The sequence below is a fragment of the Lissotriton vulgaris genome, chromosome 10 (assembly GCF_964263255.1).
Source record: "Lissotriton vulgaris chromosome 10, aLisVul1.2, whole genome shotgun sequence".
Classification (NCBI taxonomy): domain Eukaryota; kingdom Metazoa; phylum Chordata; class Amphibia; order Caudata; family Salamandridae; genus Lissotriton; species Lissotriton vulgaris.
The window spans coordinates 170,239,923-170,257,866 of NC_141698.1; the positions used below are offsets into that span (position 1 = coordinate 170,239,923).

Consider the following 17,944-nt stretch of genomic DNA (forward strand, 5'->3'; position numbering starts at 1 on the left):
TCAGTCCGGCCTGCTCAGTATGTTTTTTCGTCCTGGGCAATGTTTACGTGGACGCCCCCTCTTGCCATTTGTGTTTCTGTACCATGGTCCTCTCCCCTCACTTTTGTTTCCTGTTACCAGCTTCTGTTGGGGAGGGCTTCATCCTCAGCCTTTGGTGCTCATTTTTCTTGGCTGTATTTAAGCTGTTTTGTGCAGTGCAGATTTCAGTTGTGTTGTATCATCCTTGGTTTCTGTGTGGTTCAATCACCATGCACTTGGATTTGGTCTTTGTGGAAGGAATTGGATGGGAAGACGGACGAGGAGGTAATGCCCAGTTACCTAACGGTAATCTTCATTAATCCAGGTCCTCTTGTTCCATTCATGAGCCCATCCCTCCCTCCTGGGGTTTTGTTTATGGTGATTGTTTTCTTTCTTATGAGTTTCTTTGGTGACGTGCTTCCCCCTTTATGCATGCTCGGTAGACGGCACCATCTTGGGGGAAGTATTTTGACCTCAGCTAGGTGGGAGGTTCTGTGGAGCAGGTGAACTGCTCATGTGTAAGGAATGGAATGGGAAGACCTGGACTCAGAGTAATGAATATTACCGGTAAGTAACCGGGCATTCGGCTAGAAGCCATAAAAAGATAAGAAAACAAAAAGATCGAATAGGTATAAATACATGCAGTAAATAATACAAATTCACATGAAGTCAAAATGCACATGATTGAGGAAACAGATGGCAATTTCATATCACAAAAAACCTAATCACTGAGTATCACACAATTCATATAGAAGGAATTTTAAACAAAACTACTAGGAATAAACACAGGAGACCAAATGACTCAGCCAGGAATACAGTATATAAAGGGCTCAAAGCTCATGTAAATTCTCTTGGTCCATTTCTCATCTTACCCAAAGTGCTTGTTGAATGAAACTAATAACAGCGTAGCAAATGTACTGCAAATGGAGGTGCTGTAAAAATTGCAAACATAAAATGTGTGATCTGATACCAGATAGGCGCCATAGTGGGTGTAAAAACTGCTGTCTAGGACATGTATAAAAACCGCAAAATAACATACAATTTGCAAGCGGTTGCTTGCAAGTGTTATTGCAGGGGCAACAAGGTAAAGTAGCAAACCAGGTGCCCAGCTGAGGGAGAGCTACCAGAAAGTGCAGGGTGCCTAATCTAAAACGGGTCAAATAAAATCTATATTAGGGGTTCTATATCCACAATAAATAGGATTTCGTCCCTTCTCTAGGTTTTATCTCAGTGGCGGCTTCCACATGCTAAAAGTGGTGTAGTGGGGAGGAGGGGGCACTGGAGGAGTGGAAGAGGGGGTACGGGTAGGGGGATGAAGGACTTAAATAATAATAAAAAGTTAAAAATAAAGTTACACTTACCTGCTGCCGGCAGCCTCCCATGTCGCTCCTCGATGCTGGGTGTCCGCGTCCCAGTAGACACTGGGACTATGTCACAGACTCACTGTCCCTGCAGCGCGGGGATTGCCCTGAGCGGGCAGAAATGGTGGTACGCTCAGGTCAGTGAGTCTGTGGGGTTTCTCTACCTTGGCTGTTGTACAGCTGGGTTAGAGAAACCTAAGCGCAGATGTGTGTTTTGGTTGGCCTGAGATGGCCTACCAAACACACATTCAGACTTAGAGAGTGCACATAGCACACCTCCTCCCCCTCCCATGCCCCGGTCCTTCCACTCCCTGCACATGCTGGCTGAGCCAGCTGCTTAAAAATAAAGCGATAATGAAACACTGTATTGTTTTGTTTTTTGCTGCTGCCTCTGAGCCAGTGGGGTGACGCTCCTCCATTGTGTGCGGGGGAGCCACCCCTGTTTTATCTCCAGATCCCGACTGTCTGCCTTCATAGATAAACTATTAGAGAATCTAGCTTGGTTTCTGTGTTTGAGAAAAAGAGATTTCACCAGGTTCTTTAAGTTGATATCAATTTTACTAGGTGAGTGAAACAAATTTGGTAAGCCAAGGTCGGTGAGAGCTCTCTTGACCTAAACCAACCAGGGGATGGAATCCATGTAGTCTAGCCATGTGGTCTAGCCTAATGCAATCTTCAAGAACTGTTCAGTAGAATTTGGTGTACTGGGAATGCCAGATCTTGAGCCATAGGAGAAGGGGCACAGCCTTAACTATGTCCTCCAAAAAAGTTAACCCAAGTTCTAGATGGTCAATAAAACAGGCAGTCGTCTTGGGTGATGTCAGGAGCCTGCACAGCAAATTATTTTCTATGGTTTGTAGACTCTCCAGGGAGTAGTAGCCCAAAACTCCAGCCCTGTATATACTCAATTTGAAGGCATTTACTTGTTTACACCAAAATGAAATCCTTTATTAGCTTATGGTCCAGATTCCATTAATATTAAAACATTGCTACAACTGCCTTGGCAAATTTGCAAGCTTTCAGGCTCAAGACCTTGCCATTTCAAATTATCCTCCAGCAAAACCCCAAGATAGTTAACATTCTGCACCTTGGTGATTGGTATTCCACCAATATTATGTTTATACGTGGGAGTTGTTTTGGACCACAGATCAATTTATATGACTTCTGGTGATTTCTTTTTGAAGTTTAGTTCCCTAATAAATTCATTAAATGAGTCATGAAGCAAATCGAACCCATCTGCGTTACAAGCAAGTAAGACTGCGTCATCTGCAAAAAGCAAAACAGGGGCGGGCAGCTCCCAGCCAAAGGTAAATCTTTACTTTTGGTTACCAACTCTGATTCGAGGGAGATTATGTAAAAAAGAAATAAAAAGGGGCTAAAATGCAACCTTGTCTAGCGCCTCTACTAGAATTAAAAGAGGGGGTGCATTCACCATTTAAACTAAACTATGCTTTCATTCCCCAGTGCAAGCTCTTCAAAAGGACAATCAAAGCATGATCAATACCTGTCTTTGCTATCATATCCCATAACTTGGACCTGTCAAACAGGTGGAACGCATTGGAGGGGTCCAGAAATGCCATATGAAGGGCACCACCGACTTGAGCATATTTTCCTGGTAACAGGAGCAAGTTTAGGATTTGCTCAACTGTACCAACCCCCGGGCAAAAAACATGTTGTACTTCTGTGAACAAAATTATTCTCCTCTGACCATTCTTCTAACCTCTGACAAACTACCCTTCCTAAGATCTTTACAAAAGATTCCAAAAGGGAGATGGGTCGGAAATAAGCTGGCTGGCTTTTTCCCTCTTTTCAAAATATTGGAACAATAGTAGATTCCTTCCAAGAATCTGGGATATCACCTCTTATCGCAGCATGGAAAATATTTTGATAACAGGGGTGCCCAAAATGTAGGTAAAGTGACAAACCCACTCCTCAGCAGGAATATGACATTCTATTCTGGGCTGTTTCTCGTCTGAGAAGGAAGATCCCTAAGTTCTGAAGCATCTTGTAATTCATCCCAAGCCTCCCTCCTTATCTCCTCTTAACTTGAGTGTCCTTATAAATAAGCCTTGCCTGTCCAACATCCTCAAAGTTATGAGGTGACATTTTGGTTACTACTTTTAACTGTTTAAAGGCAGCCATCCAGGAGGTGTTAAACCATTTATATGGGTGGGGAATAATTGTGTCTTTTCTTGGTTACCAACATGCCTAAGGCAGAGGAGCGTCGCCGCACTGCTTTTAAGTAGCATCACTTAAGGGAAAATAAAATGATAAGAACTATAAGTTATTATTTTATTTTTTCCTTTTTGCGGCAGCTTTGCGGGCGGGATGATGAGGGGCTGCTCTGCTGACAGAGCAGGGCAGGAGCAGTTTGCACTCCCTAAAGTGCGTATGAATGTTTGGCTGGCCCTCTGGAGCCAGCCAAACATTCATGCGCACTTTGCATGTTCTCCATGCAGACTGCATTGCAACCTGCATTGAGAGAACATGCCCATCCTCCCATTCTCTGGCTAAGCGCTGATCCACGGCAATAAGACCAATCACACCGCTGCATTGCAGCGCTGTGATTGGCTATCGGGAGGCTGTGAGCAGGGTGCATCCTGCTTCCTGCCCTGGAAGAGGACCAAGATGAGGCTGCGGCGGGCGGCAGCAGCAGAAAGGTAAGTGTGTATTTTTTTTAACATTTTATTTCATTCCCCCACACACCCCACGACACCCCCACATAGCCTTCAAAGACCAGCCGCCACTGCAAAGACCATCAAAGCTTGCCATGACATCAAAAAACATTGCCTCCTTGGATAAACAACACATAACTTCAACTTGTTATATGGTAGTTAAATGTTCCCAACATTTAGCATGATTGATATTTTCCAATTTAATACGAATGCCTTTGTTTTTGGTGGGCTGTAGATCGAGAGAGCAACTAGGCTGCGATTTGACCTGGGACATTTTAAGCTTACAGCGATAGGGTTGTGATCACTGATACCAGAGGAGACATTAAACAGGGCTTTATGCAGTAACAACAGAATAAAATCAATTGTAGAACCTTTACCTTTGCCGATAAAGGTTAGCTGATAAACATCACCTTCCTTACCAAAATCAGAACTAAAAATACATTTTGTTTGATAATAATCTGATTAAGGACAGCCCCGTATGGAGTATGGATGAAGTGCGTTAAACTTTCCCCTTGTCAGTCCGGGAACCCAAAGACACAGTCCTCCCTAAGGGGACAACTAGAGATGCTAAAGTCCCTCATCCAAATAATAGCCTCCCTATCCCCAAACAGTTATTCAACATCCGACATACTAGAAAGTGGGACATATCAGTTTTCATGAATAAAAGGGATGATAGGCTGAGTGACCAGGTTGGAATCTAGTCTGGGCATTTTTTGGGCCATAGCTGGTAGGGAATACAGTCGGTAAAAGAAGTCCAGTGGACTAAACCACTACACAATTGCCCCCTGAGGTTTTAGGAGAGTAACCAAGCCAGCCCACCCTCCTAATCATAAGGATTATATCCGCTAAATCGAATGACCCTCCTGAATTTCACTTGCACCAGTGCACAACTTTATTTTTCAAGCTCTGCCAATCTTCATTCACACCCCTCCGTGCAGGTGGGACGCCTTCTAATATGATAACATACGCCGCACACTCAGTGCATAGTTGCAAATAATCTACACACTCCCGGCTTATTACTGTGTTACCCTTTAAACTGGCAGACTGAGATATTGTGATAGAACTAGGGGCCATATGTTTCAACATACCCTTTTGCGATTCCTTAATAGCAATTTTTAAGGAATCGCTATTTAGAAATCGCAAAAAGGTATGTATGAAGAAAATCGCTATTTTTAAGCGATTCCTTAAAATTCCTTAATTGCGATTAGCAAATTGCTAATCGCAATTAAGGAATAATTTCCCATTCATTTCTATGGGCCAGGAGGCCCATAGGAATGAATGGGAAATTATTCTCAATTTGCGAATCGCAATTTGCTAATCGCAAATTGAGAATAATTTCAAGGGTGCATGGGTGTCTCAAGAACACCCTGCTGCACCCCTGAAAATGACATGTGTGTGCATATGGCGCACATACATGTCCTAATGGCATGTATGAGCGTCACATGGCACCATTGGATTTTCAAAAAAATGCTTTTTTAAAAGAATTCGCAACTTACCACCAACTAGAAGTTGGTGGTAATTTGCGATTCCTTAAGGGCATTTGGGATTTTTTTCCTTGATACATTGCATTTAAGGAATCGCAAAATGTGCAATTCCGTAAATGCAATCGCAAAATAAGGAATGGCAAATTTTGCGATTCCTTATTTTGCACCGAAATTGTTTGATACATACCATTTTGCGAAAATGGGTTCGCAAACGCCAAAATTCTGCGAATTTCGGCGTTTGCGAACCCATTTGGCCTTGATACATATGGCCCTAGGCTCCTACGCGGCTTCACAGTGGGCATAAAACAAGGATTAACATTCACAAGTCAGGGTGAGCCATTGGCTTGTGTAGCTTGATCGGACTGAGGCTGAGGATGGAGTTGGCGAGCATAATGGCATAGGTCCGTGAGAGCTTGAACTCTGTCCCCATGGTTCTTGATCTGTGTGGAAACATCCAATCGGACATCCTTCACCAGAGTCTCCAGATTGTCAAATACAGGTTTACATACATCATATACCTCTGCCCTAATGACAGGCTTAGGCGAGTTAACCCTATTTTGCGCTTAAACATCGGGGATTCAAGCATGGACGTTTGGCATCAGCGGCGACCTTCTGGGTATTTTCATAGCGCCTCTTTCTCTTAGATGGCATGGGCGTCTGTACTTTATGTTGGGGGCTACTCTGGTTGGTAATAGAAGAATTAACAAAGGCGTCATGGATGATGCATTGGTGAAGAATTTCAGTAGGCACTGTAGGTATTGGTGATCGATGATTATGGGTTAAGGCTAATTCACCAACTGGGGAATACGTTGTAACTTCTGCCTGTGAAGACCCAAGATGCCATGAGGAGTCTTTAGTATCAATCAGCTTCTGAACTGCATCTATGCGACTCTCCGCTAGCTCAAGTTCAGTAGAAATAGCTCCCACGGTGGGGGATAGGTAGGAAGAAGTTGTAATGAGGTTCCCCTTTAACCCTGGGTTCTTTTGTTTCATGAGGGGCTTTTTCCCCATAGTTATATTGAATAAATAGCAACAGTATGGCCGACCTTAGCTCAGAACTGTCTTGGAAGCCTTTGTAATCTATCCTGAGGCCAAGAGAGTGGGTCCAGCCCAGCCTTGTCCGGCCGTAGACAGGAGCTGAAGGACCTGCTCTTGGCGCGGGCACGCGCAAGAGCGTGTCCCGCATGCGTACGTGCGTGTCCAGTGCTCTGGGAGTGCCGGACACTTATCAGTGGTAGGACATAATGTCGAAGGGAGGGGGCGTCTGCACCTCCAGGCGAAAGGAAGGCTGGATCCGGCAGTCAGCACCCAGAGTTAATGTGCCATGAAAGTCTCCCATTCTGGGGGAGTGCAGAAGTGCTTATCAGTGCTAGGGCAGCGTGCAGAAGGGAGCAGGTGTCGGTGCCTCAAGCTGCAAGGAAATCTGGATCCTGCAGTCCCCACTATGCAGCCCCCAGAGTTAATGGAGCATGAAAGTGGATAGTAATAAGATCAAAAGGCATGTTATTGTTTGAGACAGCAATCTGGTACCTTCTGGCTATGAGTAGCACCTCTGAGAATGATGAGACAAGAAATTAGTGGGTGTTTCTCCATAGGGGCCAAAAGGGCGTTGACCCCCAACAATTATGTCTCTCTCGCATCTCATTGCTTAACCGCATGGCTGCTGCGGTGATTTTTGCGCTGTGCTGCAAATGATCATTTTGCTGTTTACATGACGAGCTCAGCTCGTCATTAGCACACGACACCCGTGGGTGATGACGAGCTGAGCTCGTCATCAGCAGCGAAAGGGTTAAAATATTACAGCTTTTACATGTAATGAAACAATAGCATTGATCATTTGTTTACATGTAAAAGCTGTAATATCACCTTGCACCAGAAGTTGGCTCCCCTGGGCTGTATTGCGCATGTGTCAGGTGTAGGCTGTTAACAGCCTGTCCTTCCTCAGATGAAATACATATCTGACATGCTGCACTAGTGTCAGGCAGTGCAGCATGTCAGATAATGGTGATTTGGGGCCTGTTAGTCATGCACCCTTATACCCCATAAGAAGTCATGATAAAATAAAAGACAGCCTTCTGTCCTATCTGAACTTCTGATTGGGCATTCGGGTGTGAGCCTCTTTGTGGAGCCTTGTTTGTTCGGGAATCAATGTGCAAAGGAAAGTGCGCTAAGAACTACCACAGGTAGGTTTCCACTTTGTGTGTTTGAGCGAGAGCATGCTTATGTTGTTCATGTGCCAGTCTGCAAGCATGCACCAGTGTGTGTATGTGAACATGTGATTGTTCAACATGCGGTACACAACAGTAGAAAACAATAGGTGTGGGTGAGCCAACAAATAAACAGGGAGGCCAGATGTGAGCCTTAAATGCACTAATTCAAGTCCTGGATCCGTTTTATAAAAACTATTGTTGAGATGTTGTAAATGACCTTTCATCTGATAGCCCCACCACATTATAGCTTCACCAGCCACCACTGGGGTGTTGTTATACAGTTATGAAAACAAGGCATTCTTGAAACTCAGGGAGGAATCACTGGTCATCCTCTCTTAAGAATTGTTATAGGTTCTAAAGCATAGTTACCCCATTGCGCAGTTGGGAGAAAGGCAGTGTGCTAGGAAATGCTATCGCCGGTTTTCTTTTCTTTAAAAAAAAAACCTTGTGGTTAAGGGGGATTGAGCACATCTGAAAAGAGCAGATTGGAGACCAACCTAAACTTCCAGGAGAGCTGAATGTTGAGGGAGCAAGGGAGAAGTGAGGTTCAGGACCCACCCTATGAAGACATCCTCTCTGTAGCAATGTCCCTGATGGCTGATGGGACATTTTAGTTTGGTAAGGCAGTCATGCAGCAATGGAAAGGGAAGTGACTCATGTTACCTCCACTGCCTCTTCAATGATGAGAGGTGATGTGGAATAAAGTTCTGGATGGAAATAGACAATCACTTAACTTACTGTAAACCAACCCATATTAAGTGCTTGGGGACCTCTGGGAACAGGAAATATATGCACAGCAGTGCTCAGTTCTTCCCCTTACCACAGTTAAAGGCTCTGGTGGCACCAAGATATCATTCAATGACATCAGTATGCTCAGCTCAGATTAACATCATTAAACTGAGGCAGGACTTACCTTCAGCAGAGTAGATGATTTGTGCTAAGAAGCCTGGTTCTTGCAGATGGTTCCACCTAGAGTGGCTTTCATGACTTGAAAGATACCTCCATGGCATCATAAACTGAATGCTGAGCATCTAGCCGCCACTTGCTCAGTATCTAGAAAGATGTGTCTCCTGCGCATTGATACACGTGGCAGAACTCATTGCAAAGTCATACCGAGGAATCTCATGTCTGAACAACAAGAGTCTCAACTTGTATAGACAAATAAATCAAGAACAGAAGAACAAACATATGTTGCCGTCAATATTAGTACCAAACACTGACGTTATTAAGTTTAATTTTATTTTATTGTAGTTATTTTACACTTCATGTTGTATTTCATGCCATATGCTGAGCACGGGGAGCTCTCCAAAACAAGGCTCTGTTAAAGTTCTTCTTTGCGTAAGTCTTCCTTCACTTGACCACCACTGTCTTCTGAGTTCTTAGAGTTCTTGAAAAAGAATGTTAGAGAAGATATGTTTAAGTTAGTAATATCCGCTCAACCTGCAACAATAACACTTGAAAAAACTCAGGGTCATATGCACTACAAGTCCATGCAGAAGAGCAGTTGTAAATTGGGCACTGAGGGGTATATTTACAAGCCCCTTGCGCCACTTTTGCGTCACTTTTCCCATGTTAAAAGTGACGCAAAAATGGCGCAAGGGACTTGTAAATCTGCCACTGAGTGCCTGTGAATGGATTCTGAATTTGCAAACTGACCTATTTACTATATAAGTTTGTTTGCAAAACCACCATTCAGAGAGGGTCACAATCAGACCTACTTCATTAATATTAATGAGGTAGGTCGCAAACTGTCACTCACTCTTATTGAAGGCCATCAGAGAGATGCTGCCTGCTAGGGTCAGTAGACCATCAAATCTATAAAAACCTTTAAATTAATTAAACTATTTGTGATGCAGCCCATTTTCCCTATAACATATGGGGCTGCGTTTAAAAAAAAATATATTTTTTTTAAAAGTTTGTTTGAGAGTTGGCAGTGGTCCCAAGGACCACTGCCTTCTTGCTGACAAACCTTTTTTTAACATTCACAAAGGGGTAGAATTTCCATGGGTAAATAGCGATTAGCAAAGGACATGAACTCTAGTGTATGTATATGGTGTTCTCTTGGACCACTTCACAGATAATTCAAGATCAAAGAACATGAGAGGCAAATATTGAACAAATTGCAAGGATGCTGTTGCCTTGTATTTGAACTGCGGTTTTCATAACCTCTAAGTCTTTCATAAATGAAATTTCATAATTCTTTATTTTCCAGTTCATAAGCAGCAAATTTAATTATATGCCCAGTCATCACAAACCATACCCACTATGTTATGCATTTGAAAACATATATATTTTCATGACTTTTATGGGGCATATTAAATAGAAAAAGTGCTAGCGAATATTGACATGTAATATATAATTCGAGAACTACACAATCATGATTAAATGTAAGAGTGTACTAATAATGTAGATAACTGTGTATAGGTGATGTGGTATACATCAGCAGAGTGGATATCTGTATGGGTCGGGTTTGTTAGTTTTCACACTTATAAGAAACAATGAAATACTATTTTTGCTACTGAAACGATTTCCGGTATGTTTTCGTGTCCCATGTCTTACTGAGTAGGCTTGGAATGCATTATACTATGATTGTCACTGCCAGGTCGATGACTGGCTGTATAAACAGCCTACAGAAAGGGTTACATCATTCCTATAGCTAAAAGCAGTTTTGACGGACTGTGGGTGTTTTAAAAATGACGATAGTTCAAGTTCAAGTTTGAAATTTGTACAGCGCCCTATATACCCAGAGGGTCTCAAGGCGCTTGGGGGAAGGGGAAGTTTATTTGTCGAATATCCAAGATTTTGGTTGTTTTCTGAAGGTGAGGTGGTTCTGGGTAAGGCGGAGATGGGTGGGGAGAGAGTTCCAGGTTTTGGCCGCTAAGTAGGAGAAGGATCTTCCTCCCATGGTGGACTTATGGATGCGTGGGATTGCGGCGAGGGCTTGTGTGGATGATCGTAGTTGGCGGGGGGGGTGTAAAAGGACAGGCGTGTGTTGAGGCAGTCGGGTCCTAGGTCGTAGAGGGCTTTGTGTGCGTGGGTAAGGAGGCGGAACGTTATTCTCTTGTTGATGGGAAGCCAGTGGAGGTCTTTCAGGTGCCCAGAGATGTGAGCTCGGCGGGGGAGGTCCAGTATAAGTCTGGCTGAGGCGTTTTGGATGCGTTGGAGTTTTTTCGGGAGTTTAGTGGTGGTTCCGGCGTAGAGGGTGTTTCCGTAGTCCAGTCGGCTGGTAACCAGTGCGTGGGTGACCGTTTTTCTTGTTTCGGTGGGGATCCAGCGGAAGATTTTTTTAAGCATGCGTAGGATGTGTGAAGCAAGATGAGGTGACGGCGTTCACTTGTCTGGTCATTGAGAGGGAGGAGTCTAGGATGAAACCCAGGTTGCGTGCGTGGTCAGCAGGTGTGGGTGCAATTCCCAGGGCCGGTGGCCACCAAGAATCGTCCCAGGCGGAGGGGGATGAGCCTAAGATGAGGACTTCAGTTTTGTCCGAGTTCAGTTTTAGACGGCTGTTTTTCATCCATTCGGCTACTTCTTTCATTCCTTCGTGTAGGTTGGTTTTGGCGGTACTGGGATCGTTGGTGAGGGAGAGGATGAGCTGTGTGTCGTCTGCATAGGAGATGATGTTGAGGTTGTGTTTGCGTGCGATGGATGCGAGGGGACTCATGTATACGTTGAAGAGGGTGGGGCTGAGTGAAGATCCTTGTGGTACACCACAGATGACTTCGGTGGCCTCTGATCTGAAGGGGGGGAGGCGGACTCTCTGAGTTCTACCGGCGAGGAACGAGACTATCCAGTCTAGTGCTTTACCTCGTATCCCGACGTTGCTAAGGCGTTTGATAAGGGTGGTATGGCAGACTGTGTCGAATGCTGCGGAGAGGTCAAGTAGGATGAGTGCAGTTGTTTCTCCATTGTCCAGTAGTGTCCGAATGTCGTCAGTTGCTGCGATGAGGGCGGTTTCCGTGCTGTGTTTGGCTCGGAAGCCGGATTGTGAAGGGTCGAGGGATTTGTTGGATTCGAGGAAGGCGGCGAGCTGATTGTTGATGGCTTTCTTGATGACTTTGGCAGGGAAAGGAAGGAGTGAGATGGGGCGGTAATTCTTGAGTTCGGTGGGGTCTGCTGTGGGTTTCTTCAGGAGGGCGCTGAGTTCGGGTGTTTCCAGCTTTCTGGGAAGGTGGCAGCGTTTAGGGAGCAGTTGATGACATCTCGGAGATGGGGTGCGATAACGGAGTCTGCTTTGTTGAAAATGTAGTGGGGACATGGGTCGGTTGGTGATCCTGAGTGGATGGAGTTCATCAGACGGATGGTTTTTTCAGTGGAGATTGGGTTCCAGGCGCAGAGGTTGTTAGGGGGGTGTTTAAGTTCAGGTGAGGGTGGTGGGGCTTGGATTCCGGTCTCATTTGCGAAGCTGTTATGTATGTCTGCGATTTTGTTGTGGAAGAATGAGGCTAAGGAGTCGCAGAGGTCTTGGGAGGGGGTGATATCATTCGTGCCGGCGGGGGGGTTGGTGAATTCTTTGACAATGTTGAATAGTTCCTTGCTGTTTTGGGCGTTGTTGTCGAGTCGGTCTTTGAGTGCTGATTTCTTGGTGGATCGGATCAGTTGGTGGTGTTTGCGGATGGCGTTCTTTAAGGCTGCCTGGTTGTCAGAGGTTCGGTCTTTTTTCCAGGCTTTCTCGAGGGTGCGGCAGGTCTTCTTGGAGTTTTTGAGGTCCTCATTAAACCAAGGGGCTTTATTGTTGATTTGTTTGGATTGCTGTTTTTTCAAGGGTGCTAATTCATCAGCGCTGTGGGTGATCCATTGTGTGAGGTTGGTTGCTGCAAGGTTTGGGTCCGATGATTTTGCAGGGAGGTTTTGTTGCAGTGATGTGAAGAGTTGGTCGGTTGTAATTTTGTTCCAGTTTCTGCGTGGAATTGGTTGAGGGAGGTTGTGGGTTGTAGTCTTTTTGTAGCTGAAGTGAACGCAGCTGTGGTCTGTCCATTGGTGGGCTGTGGTGTGGTCAAAGGAGATATGCTTGCTGGAGGTGAAGATTGGGTCAAGCGTGTGGCCTGCGTTGTGAGTGGGGGTGTTGACAAGTTGTTTGAGTCCGAGATTGGCGAGGTTCTCCAGAAGGGTGGTGGTGTTGCTGTCATTGTTCTTTTCTAGGTGGAAGTTGATGTCTCCTAGCAGGATGTAGTCCTCGGAGGGGAGGGCGTGAGGGGTGACGAATTCAGTGATGTCATCGCAGAATTGTGCGCGGGGACCTGGTGGTCTATAGATGAGGGTGCCTCTGAGTGTGGACTTCGGGTCGGTGTGGATCTGGAAGTGGAGGTGTTCGGCGGTAGCGAGGCTATCGTCTGAGCTGGTAGAGATGCGGATGGTGTTCTTATGGACGATGGCGATGCCTCCTCCTGTTTGTTTGGTGGTGCGATCTTTTCGTATGATCTTGTAGCCGTCCGGAATGGCTATGGCGATGTCGGGTGCTGAAGATGTGTTCATCCAGGTTTCTGTGAGAAAGGCGATGTCCGGCGCTCTGGTGTCAAGTAGGTTCCATAGTTCGATGGCGTTACTGTGGACCGAGCGAGTGTTGAGCAGGATGCACTTCAGATGGTTGGGGTCGGATCGCGGTTTGGAATCTGAGGGTGTGGTGGGTTTCTTAGTGCAGTTGTACTTGCAGGAGTGGCAGACGAATGGTCCATGGGTGCGTCCAGATTCGGCTTGGTAGCAGTTTGGTGATCGGCCGGGATTAAGGGCTGAGAGGGTAGCTGCATTGTATGTGATGCGGGAGGGGTGGGGTTTGCGGGGACCAGGGGGTCGGGTGCTGGGCGCGGTCTTGGCGTGGACGGGCGTAGACGGGCTTACCTTTGGCGCACCTTCGGCGCGGCCGCAGCGCGTGGACGCTGAACGTAGGACCATCTGACTTAAATGGATAGTGTAGGGGGCGGTGCGTGGGAGGGGCAGCTGGGAGGCTGGGAGGAGACACGGGCCACGAGCACAACAAATGGAGGGAGGGAAAGTGAAACTGGGGCACGGACACACAGAAGGGGACAGCTAAAACCCAGTGAATGCAGCGCTATGTAAGTAAAATATGCTGTAAAGTAAAACGAAATTACATAGGGGAGGCAATGCAGCGCTTTTAAAATAAAATTAAATAAAATGTGATATGCCCTAAATAACGATACCACACAGGCAATGAGCGCTAGTCCGGCGTCGAGGCGCTAGAACTGTTGGAGGTATCTGGAGCATAGCTGTGTCTGGCTATTATGAAGGTCAGATTATTAGTGACTCTAGACACAGGATACAAACACTGTAGTATTTAAGCTACAAAAGAACAAGAGCACATAACATGTACACCGAGAATTTTAACTGAGCCCAATTTATATCAAAATATCAAACACAATATAGAAACGTTTTGGAACATCTTCACCGAAGATGCTAGGGTTTTTTATGGACATTAACAACTTTTATGTTTATTCAGACAGTACTGAAAGGAACTGTCATTCTCAACAGGATTGCAGCAGGATTGATTTATTAGATATGATTGAAGATTCGGTCAAGTGGGTAAAACCCTAACAGCATATCTTGTCCAGCTGATTACGCGAGACAAAACTCGGCCATGCTGTGGTTGGCAGAGTTTTTCTGAAACGCGATGCTCCATTTGGGGCATGGAGTAGGAAGAACTCTGCCGGAGGAGCAGAGATTACTACCGACCCTTAGTACAAACCTGTTCTGTGATGGATTACCCGGCGTCTCCCAAAAACTCCAACATCATTTCAGGCACAAATTGGGGACCATTATCTATCACAATTTCTTGGGGAATAACTTCACTCATGGAAATATTGTTAAAAAAAATGAATGATATCTTGAGTCTTTACTTCACATACTAGTTTTATCTCTGGCCATTTAATCTACTAAATGGTAAATTTACCATTCACATCCCCATATCCAAAAAGTCCACATATATCCACACCCACCATCTTCCATGGCTCTTCAGGAAACTTGATCAGTACTATTGCAGATTCTCTTACCACCAAAGATTTGTCACTGGTCATATAACTTACACACTCTGTTACACATCTTTCTAACTCATGATCCATACTGAGCCACCAAAAGTCCATGAGAACTCTTCGCTTCGTGGCTGCCATACCAATATGACCTGAGTGCAATAATCCCATCACTCTTTGTTGGAACGATATTGGGACCACACATCTATTCCCTCTAAAGACGACTTTATCTACAACCGACAATTTTGGCCAGACCAACCTCTATTTAATTAATCATCAATTCATCTTTTTCTAACTCTTTCATCCAACCCTTCAAACTATTGTTCCCGACTCGCAACAATCCTTCATCTTCATTTATGCCCTCTTTATATGCATCTTCCATTATGATCATCAGACACCTCCTCCACACTCGAAAATGACCAATTGTCCTGAAATACTTCCTGGTCACCATCTATCGAAAGCCTGGGCAAACAATTGGCTGCAATGTTTCTCACACCGGGGACATACTGTGCGTCAAATGGATAATCCTGCAACCTGTAAATCTATTTGTCCAACCATGACATAGCTCTTCCCATTCCTTTGGTCATCAAACTATCTATGAGTGTCTTGGGATCAGTGCATAATTCAATAATTATCCAACAAAATAACTAGGGGAATGCTGAATTCCACAACAAGCAAGCGCTTCCTTTTAAATGATCAAATATATACCTTCTGCACCTCTAAACATTCGTGATACAAATGCCACTATTCATTCTTTATTATGATCTAATTGCATCAAAACAGCACCCCAAACCATACTCACTGACATCAGTCATCACAATTGCCTTATAGCAGGGATCAAACACATTCAAAATGGGAGCAATAGCTTTGGATTTCTTTACTTTTACAAATGATTCCTCATACTCTCTTGTTCATTAATACTAGACACCTTTCTTTTATAACTGTGTCATCTCAGTGGTACGTTCAGCAAAATGATCTACAAATGTAATGTAATATAAGAATAAGCACAACTGTTCCGTACTAGCAGTACTTGGAATATTCTCTATGGCTTCTAACAATTTCATGTTGGCCCTTATTCTATCTCCTCCTACTACATTTCCCAAAATGCTGCTTCTGGTACTGGGAACTTGCAATTGTCAACTCCTATTGTCCTACCAGAATCTCTCAGACGGCACTGTACTTGTCGCAATAATACATCATGTTTCAACTTGTTCTTCCTACTCATCAAAATGTCATCTTGAAACGCAACCACACATTTTATAGCTGCTATCAGTTTCTGCATTACCTGCTGGAATACTGCTGAAGTGGAAGCCAACCCAAAAGGTAATCTGAAATACCTATAAGCACCCCCAAGAGTCACAAAAACCATTAAGTGTCTTGAATCAGGATGAAGCACCATCCGATGATAAGCTTCAGACCGGTCAATGGTGGAAAATGCCTAGACTTCCACTATTTTAAACATTTTATTGATGTTTGGCAACAGGTACCTGTTCAACCAAATTATTCAGATACACATGCAATCTTTCCTTCAGATTTTTGAGCCAACACAATTGAACTTAACAAAGCAGAAGCTTCTGTGGGTTCTTTCACACCATCTAGACAGAAACCTATTAATTAAGACCTCAACACAGCTCTCAAGAATAAAGGTAATCCCACCTTGTTAACTTTAGGTACCGATCTTTGTTTCAGTATTATACGCTGGGAAATACCCTTCTATTCGTCCAAACTACCATTGAACATCTCTGGAAACTCCACCCTCCACCTGCCTTCCTCGGATATCTCTATCACCAGAAATTGCTCAGAATGGTTTGGATCCAAAGATATTCCTAATACCTTCTGTCCTCTATACCCTAGTTATCTGCTCTTCCGCACTACATACACTTTTCAATGGTTATCCCTACCCTTGAATGATAAAACTGTTTGTAATACCCTACTATGGGTAACTCTTACCACAATATCCAGCAGGGGTCACATCAGGTGTTTGCAATTCAACTCTCTCCAACATCTACCATGTCCTCCATTGAATTACAGTGTAAGGAGAACACAAATCCACCCACATTTCCACAATCACCCCATTAACATATACACTGGATATGGGATGGTTATATGGTTTGACAATATTCAACACAAAGTAGTAATTTTCATCTGCAACAGTGACAATTTCCTAACTATCCTTAATGCAAGAACATTGTTTTCTTCACTAGACTCTTGTTCTACTAGCTGTACACATTGTTCCACTTCATTATTCTTGTTGTTGTTACCCTCAGTAGCTTTGCACTCTTGAAAAATGCCCCACTTTTTTACATCAATGACAGCTTGCCTTACTCACAGAATAACTTGTCAAAGAACAAAGATGCTTAAAACTCCTACATCCTTAACAAATATGTTTACTTCTGACATCATCTTCCTTAGGAACACTGGGATCTTTTTTTCGATTCTTATTCCATACCACTTACACATCTGTACCTGTATTATTACTTTTTTCCCACAAATGCAGATGCAGCACCACTAACCTCCTGGTTAAGCACTTTAAGATAGGCTGAGTTCTTTTCAATCCTTTTAGCACTCATTATTGTTTTTTCTGGTGTTGTTTACTTAACACTAAGCAGTAGTTTGTGTGAATTTGTGTATTGGTAGAATGGGTTATCAATTGATCCCTTACTATTACTTCTTGCAGTTCTTTAAACTTGCAAGTCGCTGATTCAATGCACAAACAACTGACATATTGTTCCACACTTTCATCAGGAAGCTGTGCTCCTGAGAAAAATGTATGCCTCTATATGACAACATTCAATGTTTTGGCATAATTTTCTTCCAGAATTATCATGGCACATTCATATTCATCATTATCTTCTAGATCTATATCATCTTCCTCCAAAGTATAGGGGAGAAGTGGGTTTTTGAAAATATTTCTTCCTTCTACTCTGAAGTTATGTTTTAGTATGGCTAGTTTCCTTATAAAGACATAAACATCCCCGCCAACAGATTCTAAATAGGTTTTAAAGGCCTCTCTCCAATCTTCCCACAACATTGCTGGTTCACCAGGATGATGCAGAAACCCTGCAGAGACAGTGATGGATAACATTTTGAAATAGTTAGATGACAAAATAATACATTAAACAAATGAAGTAGTCACTGGTCTGGATCTTAGAGTGTGCGGTTACAGTCTACACTTGGAAGAATAGCCTTTCTTCACTACTACCGTAGTCCTATTTTGTG

At 44.0% G+C, this 17,944-nt stretch overlaps 1 protein-coding gene across 1 annotated transcript in view; it reads right to left on the bottom strand.

Moving 5' to 3' along the window:
- Positions 1-8,965: 8,965 nt before the first annotated feature.
- Positions 8,966-17,944, bottom strand: part of PDILT (protein disulfide isomerase like, testis expressed) — a 316,066-nt gene continuing 307,087 nt past the window's right edge. The window contains exon 11 of the mRNA XM_086940802.1: positions 8,966-9,135. Coding sequence (XP_086796928.1) covers positions 9,070-9,135 — 66 coding nt within the window. The 3' untranslated portion in view covers positions 8,966-9,069. The remainder of the gene's footprint in view (positions 9,136-17,944) is intronic.